The sequence below is a fragment of the Rhizoctonia solani genome, chromosome 4 (genome assembly GCF_016906535.1).
Source record: "Rhizoctonia solani chromosome 4, complete sequence".
In the NCBI taxonomy this organism is placed as follows: Eukaryota; Fungi; Basidiomycota; class Agaricomycetes; order Cantharellales; family Ceratobasidiaceae; genus Rhizoctonia; species Rhizoctonia solani.
In genome coordinates this window covers 3,680,736-3,692,769 of record NC_057373.1, presented here as the reverse complement: position 1 = coordinate 3,692,769, position 12,034 = coordinate 3,680,736, and the positions used below count along the sequence as shown (strand labels likewise).

At 43.0% G+C, this 12,034-nt stretch overlaps 3 protein-coding genes across 3 annotated transcripts; all 3 read right to left on the bottom strand.

The window, feature by feature from the left end:
- Positions 1–154: 154 nt before the first annotated feature.
- On the bottom strand, positions 155–1,708 carry RhiXN_01225 (Retrotransposon gag protein; the record flags this gene model as incomplete). Its single annotated transcript, XM_043321044.1, has 1 exon — positions 155–1,708. One exon carries the CDS (start codon positions 1,706–1,708, stop codon positions 155–157), a length of 1,554 nt encoding a protein of 517 aa, XP_043180056.1.
- A 5,424-nt stretch (positions 1,709–7,132) lies between these two features.
- On the bottom strand, positions 7,133–7,813 carry RhiXN_01224 (Reverse transcriptase (RNA-dependent DNA polymerase) domain-containing protein; the record flags this gene model as incomplete). Its single annotated transcript, XM_043321043.1, has 1 exon — positions 7,133–7,813. One exon carries the CDS (start codon positions 7,811–7,813, stop codon positions 7,133–7,135), a length of 681 nt encoding a protein of 226 aa, XP_043180055.1.
- A 1,034-nt stretch (positions 7,814–8,847) lies between these two features.
- RhiXN_01223 (Transposon Tf2-7 polyprotein) lies at positions 8,848–11,988 on the bottom strand (the record flags this gene model as incomplete). Its single annotated transcript, XM_043321042.1, has 2 exons — positions 8,848–8,940; positions 8,992–11,988. 2 exons carry the CDS (start codon positions 11,986–11,988, stop codon positions 8,848–8,850), a joined length of 3,090 nt encoding a protein of 1,029 aa, XP_043180054.1.
- Between the last annotated feature and the right edge of the window lie 46 nt (positions 11,989–12,034).

The window sequence follows — 12,034 nt, the reverse complement described above, 5'->3', positions numbered from 1 at the left end:
TTAGCCAAAAAGCTTGATTTTTGGAATTTAGGAGATTTGCATGGATTTGCAGAGAATGATGCATATATTTGAGATGTATTACATAATGAGAGTATTTTGAAATCATTGTTTACATAATGCAAGTCTGCAAGCATACAGCCAAGTGCCTTACTCCTTAATTGGCCTTGGCTTTTCCTTTTCCTGACTCCTCCTCATCAGAAACCACTTCAATACAATTTTCCTCCTTGGGCCTCTCCCAAGACCACTCAACATTAGCCACATGTCCAGACATGGGCTTGGAGGGACAATTTTGTGCAAAATGTCCCTTACTGCCGCATACATGGCAGGTGAGATTTGTATAGCCCCTCCCATCAAGATCCATGGGGCCTGGACCTTTAGAATTTGAGGCTAGGACAGGAGTGGGAGAAATGATAGGCTTGATAGCTGCAGCTGTGGCGGGACGTTCATCTTTTTTAAGAGAGGGGAATGGAATCATAGTGTCTTTTGATTCTCCATTCCATCTAACATTTGGCATATTGCCAGAGGTTGTGTGTACTATGGAAGTTATAGCGCCTTTCTTGGCGCAACAAGTGGTTGGATCAATCATGTAAATGTTATCTCCTATGTTGAGACGGGTACGGGTAGAAGTGGAAGTAGGAGTGGATTGCAAAGTAACAGTTGAGGATGTGCAAGCTGTAGGGGAGGAGATGGGTGGATTGGACAAGCAAGTAGATTCAATGTGGTTTGCAATTTCCTCTGCCTTGTCATAAACTTGTTGGGCAGTAGCGCAACGCCATTGGAACATGGTTGATAGCATAATATCCTTGATTTCATTTTTAAGGCCATTGTAGTATTTGTTGCACAGGGTCTCATTGCTGTAGCCCAAGGATACTGAGTATTGTTGGAATTCTTGAGTGTACTCTTGAACTGAGGCCTTCTGCCGCAAGTTATTCCACTTCTGGCGGTACTTTTTGTCACAATTTGTATCCACGTAATGTTTAGTAAACTTGGCCCAAAATGTATCAATGTCTTCCAAAAGTGGGACTGCCTCTCCCCTAAACACCTTCCTTTCCTTATATGGGCAAACCCAATCTTCTGCTGCACCTTCAAAGTATGATGTAACCCACAATATTTTTTCCTCATGTGAGCAATTGGCTCCTTTTGCCCTTATATAAGCTTGACAAGCAATAATAAAATTGAGGGCGTTGTCTTTCTTGCCATTGAACTTATTAGGTTTGGCAAACTTCAGATCAGAGGTAGACATTATAGGAGCAGGAGGAATGTTTGTGGCTGTATTGGTGCCAGCAGGTGGAGGTGGGGGAGGGGGAGCTGTAGAACAAGAAGGAGATAGATGGATAAGCTGATCTTGTACAGCCTGAATGGAAGCAGCGGCTCCTTGGATTTGATTGGAATAAAAAATGTGTTGATTATGCAACTGATTGCAATGTTCCTCTAGTTTGGCCCTTAGTAGTGCTAATTGATCACTTTGGGCCTCATAGGCACCTTGTAATTGTGAAAATTCTTTTTTCAAAATGATCATATTTTGGGCTACCATATCAAGAAGTTTGCAATCTGACATCTGGTCAAAAGACATGGGAGAATATACATGAGGCAGCATAGCCGCAGGGGCAGGAGTATGGGTTTGAGAGGATGGAGCAGACCATCCAGATTGGATTTGGGATGTGGTTGAATTAGTCTCTCCCATTGTGCCCAAACCAGGCGTTGTCATGGGATACTGCAAAAAACTCATAGTCCCAGTAGTAGTGAATACACCCTTTTCCGTCTTGGGTAATATCCTGGATAGATGCGTGGATATTATCTAACTCTAACTCTTTTTTGACTAAAAGTTGGTCTTTTTCCTCAATGCGCCTTTCTTGCTCTTCAATTGTGAGAGCTAGATCTTAATTGTGAGATTCAAGGTTGGCAATGAGATTCTTTTGTTCCTGAAGATCTGCCTTGTATATATTATTGAGGTGCTTGGCAAAGGACTTGTGGTGTTTGATATGGGCTATGGTCTGGATTAACCCTGGTTCTTCTATGCAAGCAATATGTTCTTCAAGATTATTGATGCAACCAACTAGGATGTGGTTGATGTTGTTAAGGGTTTTTTCAAGATAGAGGTAGCGGGTGACAATGGAATAGGGCCAGAAGATGGCAAAAAGAATAAGATCTAAAAGGTCAAACACTAGAATGCGTTCCCAATATAAATTGGTACTCAATCAGATATGTCATGACCCACTCCATTCTTCCCATGAGTCCTGACCTTGTCAAGCCTCCAACACACTCATGTTGCACACCAACATGACCGCAAGCACGCATATACTCGCACATATGCACTCAGAACCTCCAGGTTCCTACATATAAGAGACTTATGGTCGACATGGCTGGACTTAGTGATATTCTCTAAGTCCAGGTCACATGACCTCCCCCCCCTCCAGTCCTTTATCAAATACTATACTAAACTACTACAGATTTGAGGTGGGGGGGGGGATGACATAATCTCTTCTATAATAATATATTATTCAGACCTTGCCTGCGGGCATTAACATTGGCCCGCGGCTAGGGGGGCGGGGGGAGTGCAACGTCCCCCAGCAACTTGTATTATTAATATATCACTGTGCATCATATATACTATATATATCTTTGACAGTGGATATATATGGTAATAACCCCTTCAGATATGGGTTATGACATTGAAAACAAGCTGCTTACCTATACCCAGTATATATATACATATATATGTGTATATGTATTGCCTATAGGGGATGTGGGGATGACTAATGCCCCTACATCAATGATGCATCATATATATGAAGAATGAAGGTCAACCCTTGGTACTTGGATTACCTTAAATGGTAACTCTCCTGCCAAAACAGGAAATACCTAGGTCAAGAAGGTATTGACTGAGGAGTTACCAAATAAGGAAGTCCACCTTCCCTTTTGGGAAGATGACAAATCAACCATGACAAATCCAATCATGCTTAGTCATCAATGATTATGTAATTGATGATTATGTAATTGATGCTGACAAAGATGGATTAGTCATGAATTTGATTTGACATAGCCACATCACATGATCAAAGATGCCATTTCAAATCATGTCCCATTTGTCATGGTAATGCCACTGTCATGTGATTGTGGCTGTGTGGGTGACCGGCTATCCTGGGCCGGATTGGGGAATAGGATTACCATAAAAGGAAATTTGGATGAGTCATATTGGAGTGTGGCTGTGCACACCATGTGGATGACTCACCCTTCTAGAAGGTTCTGGAGCTTCTTTTCTTCCAACTTTTTCCAAATGTAGTATCTCCTCCACCAGAACTTCTTTTCACCGGTTCTTTTACTGCTTTCTGATTGGCTAATCAAAGAAGACCCTGATGCTTCTTTGACTCATACTGCTTCTTGAGGCTGTGCTGCAATTTGAAATATGTATATAGACCCAAGTGAAGCCCAGGTATATAAAGGGGTGGGGACAGCTGCTTAAAAAAACCAGCTTGTTTTTCCCCCCTGTCTTTGAACCCAAAAACTTAGATAGGTCCAGGGAGGCATGCTCCCTTAATGTGTGAACTTGTGACCATTTATTGGTGATCACATGACCATTGTGTGTAAACATGAGTAAACATTTGATATCATGAACTCTCTCTATCATGATGTCAGAACATTAAGGTCTCCTTCAGGCAATGGAATGCTTTTGGTCCAGCTTCCATTCCCTTATCCTTGCTTAATCAACCATACATCTAACTAGTAATCATACCTTTCCCAAGTCAGCATAGGTCAAGATCATACTACTTACTCAGAAGGGACTGAGTCTTACAACATTGAGTACTACTTCTTACTCTTTCTGAGGGGGTTTAGGGTCCCCCCTCTATCTAGGTCATAGGAATAATAAGGTTCTTGGAGAGGGGAGAGCTTGGTTCAATTCCAGCTAACCTTACCTATTGACATATCTACTTATACTCAATGATCAACAACTTTTCCATTATAAGGAAGAAGTCTTTCTTACCTATCAGTCAACTCTTGCTTCAAGACTACTTGAGAGGATTGATCTTCACCTCTAGCACACAGACATATGGTTAAGCACCCTTTCCATCAGTTTGATCAGTACTTCCTTGGACCATGGTAGGGAGGGTAGAGTGTGTGGTCTGCTAAAAGGCTGGATCATCCCCAGCTAGCTTTACCTCTCCTACTTCATGGTCTTTCATCTGCTTTGGGTCAGTAAGGCTCTTGGTCTAGCTCTATAAGTCTGGTTCAATTCCAGCTAGCCTTACTTGGACCCTGGGAGGGAAGAAGACAGTCTCTAAATGGCTGCAAATATTGGTACTTCCTTAGATCATGGTGGGGATGGTAGAGTGTGTGGTCTGCTAAAAGGCTGGATCATCCCCAGCTAGCTTTACCTCTCCTACTTCATGATCTTTTATCTGCTTCAGGATCAGTAAGGCTCTTGGTCTAGCTCTATAAGTCTGGTTCAATTCCAGCTAGCCTTACTTGAACCCTGGGAGGGAAGAAGGCAGTGATGAATGACTGCAAATATTGAACAAACAGCATTTCATTGAAAATTGGTCAAGTCATTTTCAATCAGTGCAATTTCAGGTCCCCTAAAACTTGCACTAAAAGGGGGATAGAGTAGAGAGAAGAAAGTAGGGTTACAGGGTGGTAACTACTCCAAGGTCAAGAGGAGAGTTACAACCATGTCACTACTTTCAACTAAAGGCTATGGAGGATGGACTATCAAGATGAACCATGTGTAGTTGGCCAATGACTGTTGGCCAATTACTGTCAAAAAATGGAAAATTTTTTGTCTGTCCATTCAGTGCTGGTATCCTGTTAGAGGTAGCTTTCCTCTTATTTTGCACAGATCTAGGTCCCCTAGACTTGTGCTTAAAAGGGGGGCAATGTCATGACCCATGCCTTTGCTGGCATGTCTCCTGACCAAGCCACCTACTAGTAGGATATTCCACAGTCTTTAGAAGGCCGCATATACTCACATATATGCAGTCAGAACTGTCATTACTCTAAGGGCTCATGACTTAGAGACTGACAGTCCACCAGGGTCACATGACCTCCCCCCCCTCCAGTCCTTTATCAAATACTATACTAAACTACTACAGATTTGAGGTGGGGGGGGGGATGACATAATCTCTTCTATAATAATATACTATTCAGACCTCGCCCGCGGGCATTAACATTGGCCCGCGGCTAGGGGGGCGGGGGGAGTGCAACGTCCCCCAGCAATATATATTATTCATATATCACTGTGCATCACATATACTATATATATCTTTGACAGTGGATATATATGGTAATAACCTTTCCAGATATGGGTTATGACAAGATAGATGTAAACGGGTTTATAGTTCAAACTACTAACTGTTTGCTTTCCCACTGGCGTTAAACAATCCTTTTACTAAAATCAACAGCTGTGTACAAGCGTGATATCAGTCAGGGTTTTTGTAAGCAGAGGTTCAGCTGACTAACAGCATATGACTAAAGGTGCAGACACCCTGGTATGCAGACAATTGCTAGCAAGGGGCTATCCCGCGGCTTTACTGATACTTGTATTCCTGTCTTTGATTATTACACAGGGGTTACAATGTGATATCTTTTCAAGCTTTGGTGCTTATCCAAGCATAGGTCTTGTTTGTTGACAAGAGTACAAGTAGAAAGACTTGACCTAGTGTCACAACTAAGCTTGGACCTATGATACAAGTGGGATTAAAGTCTGTGGCCCTATCACCAATGGACTATGAAACAGAGAGGGGCAACAAGGGCCCAAGGGGTATGGTAGAGGTAGAGGGCAACAAGGCCTGGGTTAAGGGTTTGTAGTAAAGTGCACTTATGGCCAACTAGGGGCCTGGGCAAAGGGTAAGGATGAGCTTAGGATGAATTGACAAGGAGGTCAAGTCTTGCTTTCTTAGCAGCAACTTGACCTGGTTTATATACAAGAGAAAAGCCACATCAAAAACAACAGTACAAAATAGTGAGTCATTTACAATTTCACATCACATATCAAATATGTCACGTGATCTTTGATGAGTCATAAACATATACCAAAAAAGGAAAGTATCTTGGAAAAAAGGTAGAAAATAGTGAAAGATTATGTCATGCCAATGAAGGTCATGACAGGCTGCAAGTGGGCGGTTGGGAGTTGGCTGCCACGGAACAACGGCTGGAGCAGCTGGTAGGGCAGGAGTATGGGTGAGGGACGCCAGAGCATGTGGATGGAATGATGAAGACGGCGTGGGGGAAATGCCTATATCAGGACTTATGGGTGGTTTTTGCGCAGAGTGTGAACGCTAAACCCTTGCGTCAGACACCTAGTGTTGGACTATCCCTACAACAAATCAACAGATCTGGCAATTGTGATATGAGCAGGTTTTTAGCAAGCGGGTGAATCAGCTGTCTAGGGTTGCTAACTGCTGTGTTCCGGCAAAACACATGGTATGCAGGGGATCAGAACTCATCTGCCTTGTAGCAATTTGGTACTACATGGGGGTGGGGGATTTTTGATTATTATATCCCGCAAGGTAGCCCTGATCACGTGATTTCCCTTGTGCTAGTACAGGGAGTCTTCTCCTTGTTGATCAAGCCTACAGAAAGTCAATTTTACAATGTTGTACACCACTGTAAGGTGGGTACACGCTAGTGGGTGTGGGCGCTTGTGGCCGTACTACTGCAAGCAAGACTATGTATCTACTTCTATCTAGGCTATGCTACTTGCTGCATAAGGCAGCTTACTACTAACTACTGACAAAGGGGCCAGAGGCCTGGGAGGTGTGATGAGTTAAGTGGGGGTTATTGTCTGAGAACTAATAGGGGCCAGCTACTTAGCTGGCTGGATGGTCCTCCTCAATGAGTATGAGACAAGGTAAAATCAACTTGGGGTCCCCAAGCAATTTCCCTGCTGTATATATAGACAAAACTTCTAAGTACATGTGGTCTGTGCATGTGTGAATAGAAGACTACATGTGAAATGGGGAGTGTGCTGCAGGCTGCGCAGAAGTGTGGATTTCTCCTGAGCGCCCTTGGCATGGCATCTTGGCGCGGCATCTTGGCAAAATAAGCGCCGAGATCACGTGATCGGAAAACATAAGATAAAGAGTCCGTAAAAAATACTAAAATTAATAGAAAAATTGGGCAAATCCAATGGTATGGTTTAGGAGGTTATGACACAGGTGGTAGCCTGGCATGCCCAAGGAGGATGGCTGGTACTGCTACAGCATATGCATTTATTGGGATTGCCAGATGGGTTGGAGGACATGGGAGTGTGGGAAATGGCTGCTGATTTATAGGGGTGGAAACAATTGGCTTTAATGGATGAGCCATGTGGGTATGGGTCCTTGGCAACAGACACTAGGCCCCAAGTGCAAAAACACATGTTTTGGTTGTGGTGGGAGCTGGAAGGACCAGAGTCTATGGGAGCAGGGTGTGATAATGAGCCTGTTGCCACCATAGCCAGGTTGCAGTCAACCATCTTGTAGATCCCTTCCTGCAAGGTGCCAAGGTCAAAATCTTTGTCAATCCAATGCTTCCTGACTGTGATGTTGTAGCATAGCCACAAGTTGAAATTGCTGTGGGATGATGGGTTGTAAAACACAATGGCAAAGTGGTTATGCCATGCTGGGGCAATGTTGGGTTGGTACTTTTCAGCCAACCATAGCCAAGTCTTCCAGCCATCCACCCAGTCATCTGGCAACATGAATAACTTGCCAGCGTCTGAGAGGTTTGTTGCATCCTTGACCAGCGCTTGGCCTCTGCTGTTCCACTTGATTGCATCTAAATCCAAATGTGACAAGTCCAAGTTCAGTTGGTGGTAGTGTGTTGTGAGCATTGGCATTGGAACATATTTACATTGACCCAACTTAAAGATCTGAATGATTATTGGCAGGATGAGGGCCTACCTAGCTGGCGCCTGCTTGCTGGGAATGACAGCCTTCTGCACAAAATTGGATGGGATGGGGGAAGCTCAAACTTTGTTGTTCACTTGATGGTAGACTAGTACAAGGGAGGTGTGTAAGCATGAGGTGCTGGGAGTGTAAGGATGTAAATGTAAGTGTAGGAGATAAGACAGACATAAAATGGAGCATAAATGATCAAGGTGAGCATGCCAGTGGTAAAATGACTGGGTGTAGGAGTGTAGGAGTATCCAGGGTACAAAAAAGGAGTGGGAATAGCATGTGTATTCATGAGATATTGGAAGCAAGTGCGCTGGTGTAGCAGGCATAAGGGAATAGACATGCAGGAAAAATGGTGCCAATGATGGCAAGGGGAGTAAGTGCAGAAGGGAGGGAGCAGTATGCAGTGGATGCATGATACATGCATGTTAGGTGTGTCAGAGCCAACAACTACCAAGAGGTAAACCTAACTAGCTATTGCCTAATATAGGACTTATCAACTAGTAGGATCTAACAATGCTCTAAGGCAAAGCCAGATAAGGGGTGGACAAGACCAATAACAGTTAAGTGCACTATGCTGTTAAGACAGCAGGGCTAAGAACCAAGGCAGGGACTATTACACTCAAGGTGCACCTGATTGTATGCCAAGGGTAGGTAGTGTTGGAAGGGATAAGAGGTTGAGTTCTGAGGCTTAAGGCTCTCAGAACCCTCCTTATATATTCAACAAGCAAGGGGAATAGTATATACAGTGACAAACACAATAACAAAGATAAGGTCACATGACCAGAGATAAGAAAACAAGATCACATGACCTTTAGTCATGTGATGAGATTACATAATAAGCGCTCAGCGCCTAAATAGCATAAAGATGCATATATCCATAAATCTTCATGAAAATAGCGCATATATTCACTATTTCTTCAACTTAGTGGATTCTAAGGCGGTCACGCCTCTAGGGCATGACACTTCCCCCCCGTTAAGGTCCAGCTGCCTCTGGATGTTCACGGTGAAACTTAGCCAATTTCTCAGGGGCATTGGCTAAGTGGGCCTTGGGTTCCCATGTGTTATCCTCTGGTCCATACCCTTTCCATTTGACCAAGTATTTGACTTGTCAACCCACTTTCTTGGAGTCTAGTATCCTTTCAACAGTATATTCCTCTTCTCCATCAGCTGTGACAACTGGGGGAAGTGGTACTGGATCATGGTCATATTTGTCTACTGGCTTTTTGTGTAAAAGGGCAATGTTGAAGACAGGATGGACTTTCATGGATTTAGGGAGATCCAGTTTATAGGAGTTCCTGCCAATTTTCTCCAAGACCTTATAGGGCCCCAATTGCTTATGCTCCAGCTTATGGGAAGGCCTTGAAGTTTTGATGTTGGCACTACTCAAATAGACTTTATCACCAACTTCCAGCTTGGTTGCTTCCCTTCTGTTTAGATCATAGTATTGCGCGTTTTGTCTTGCAGCAATTTCTAAAGCAGCTTTTGCTTCAGTTTGGATCTCTTTCAGGAAGTCTGCTAGGTTGTTGGCTTGTGGGACATGGCTTTCCTTGGTGTTTCCAACTGTGAAGTCTGGATTATAACCATAGCACATGTAGAAAGGAGAGTGTTTGGAGCCTGAGTGTTTCCCATTATTGTATGCAAATTCCACAAGTGGTAGTGACGCAACCCAGTCTGTTTGTCTATAGTTGATGTAGTGGCGTAGGTAAATTTCCACAAACTGGTTTAGGCGTTCACTTTGTCCATCAACTTGTGGTCTGTATGCAGTGGAGAAATGTGGTTCTATCCCCAACTGCTTGTAGACTTGTCTCAAGAATTTTGCATTAAATTGGGGGCCTTGGTCCAAAATGGTTTTCCTGGGTAACCCATGTAACTTCCACACAAAGGATACAAAGAGGTTTGCAACATCAACAGCAGTAGCATCAGAGTGCGTTGGTATAAAATGAACCATTTTGGATAATTGGTCCACTACTGTTAATATTGCATCATATCCTTCTGAGGTGGGGAGTCCTACAATCAAGTCATACGTTATTTCCTCCCAGGGCTTATTGGGTAAATCTATGTTTTGAAGGAGACCTTCAGGAGCCTGGTTGGAGTGTTTGCTATGTATGCATGAATTGCATGCTTGGACATATTTTGTTACAGACTGTTTCATCCCTGACCAATAGTAATCCCTTGAAAGGAGGTCTAAGGTTCTGAACTGTCCTGGATGCCCAGTGGAAGGGTTATCATGCCTGCTTTCTAAGATGGCTTTCCTGATTTCTGGCTCATTGGGGACATAGATCCAATCATGATAGTAAAGTAGGCCATTATCAATCTTCCATCCTTTAACAGGTATATCCTCTTCCAAGGATTTAAGGATTTTGTGTACAGCTTTATCATCATGCAGAGTGTCCCTTATTAAATCATTAAGGTCACTATCTGTTTGAATAGCTGCAATAAAAAGCTCTGGGCTTATGAGCACAGGGGTTTCACCCCCCCCTTTAACCGCAGACTTGTGGTCTTCATGGTGAGAGAGAATATCTGCTTTTCTATTCTGTGCGCCCAGCCTATACACAATCCTATAGTTGTAATCTGCCAAAAATCCCATCCACCTTAACTTCCTTTGGTTCAGATCCCTTTTTGTCTGGAAATACTCCAGATTTTTATGGTCTGTCAATATCTTGACAGGGATTACTGTTCCTTCCAGCAGGTGATGCCATTCCTTTAAAGCCCTTACTACTGCTAGTAACTCTTTATCAACAATGTCATAGTTTCTTTCAGCGGGTGCTAGGGATTTTGATAGGAATGCAACTGGGTGTAATTTATCATCACTGCCCTTTTGATTAAGGACAGCGCCTGTTGCAAAATCAGAGGCGTCACACTCAAGGAAAAACTCCTTGTATGGATCAGGTTGGATTAAAACAGGGGACTCAATTAGAGCCTGTTTAAGAGCCTTTAAAGACACTTCTTGGCGTTTGCCCCACTCCCAAGGTATATTCTTTTGGAGTAATTGGTATAAGGGTTGTGCCAGTTTTGAGAAGTTATGTATGAAGCGTCTATAGAAGTTTATAAAGCCCAAAAACTCTTGAACCCCTTTGACAGAGCGCAGTGTTGCCCAATCAACTGCTTGAGTAATTTTCTTAGGATCTGCTTTTACTCCTTCACCGTTGGCAATAACACCAAGGTAATCTACTTCAGACGCATAGAAATTACACTTCTCCAGGTTACAATAGCATGCATTGTCTTGCAGCCTTTTCAATACTTCTTGGAGATGTTTTGTATGTAATTCTCTGCTTTCTGAGAATATTAGGATGTTGTCTAGATATACTACTACATAGACGTCCAATATGTCCCTAAATATCTCATTCATAAAGTGCTGGAATGCAGCAGGAGCATTGCATAACCCAAAGGGCATGACTAGGTATTCAAACAGGCCATATTTGGTTTTAAATGCAGTCTTCCATTCATCACCTTCCTTTATCCGGACCAAGTTGTATCCAGATTTTAGGTCAATGGTGGAAAAGTATTTTGCGCCCCTTAGTTTCTCAATGAGAGACTGTCTTAGAGGTAGAGGGTACGCATTTTTGACTGTATTTGCATTTAGGGATCTATAATCCACAACCATATGCCTTTTCCCATTTTTCTTGTTGACAAAGTGAACTGGGGAACCATATTTGGATTTGGATGGACAAATCAATCCTTTGTCCAATTGTTCTTTAAGGAGTTTTCTAAGTTCCTCATCATCAGATGCCTTCAAGGGGTATACCATAGCCTTAACAGGTTTATCAGGATCAATTAAATCAATCCCTAAGTCAAAAGGACGGTGCGGCAGCAGTTCCGTCACCTTCATGTCCTCAGAAAATACCTCCGCAAAATTGCGCAGTTCTACTGGAATACTTTCAAGTGGAGAATCCACAGTACCTCCAGTTTCCCTAGGGATGCCTTCAAGAGGTTCAATTACCTCAACACCTCCTAAGTCTTCTGGTATGCCTTCAAGGTGGTTAGAAGTCCCACCAACATTTCCCAGGATAGAATTAGAAACAGAAAGACAAGAATTGTTACAGTATTGAGAATTAAAAGTGATACGCTTATTAGGCCAATCTATAGTAGGGTTGTGTAACTTGAGCCAGGACATTCCAAGGACTATGCTATGTTTACCTATATCAGCTACGTTACATTTC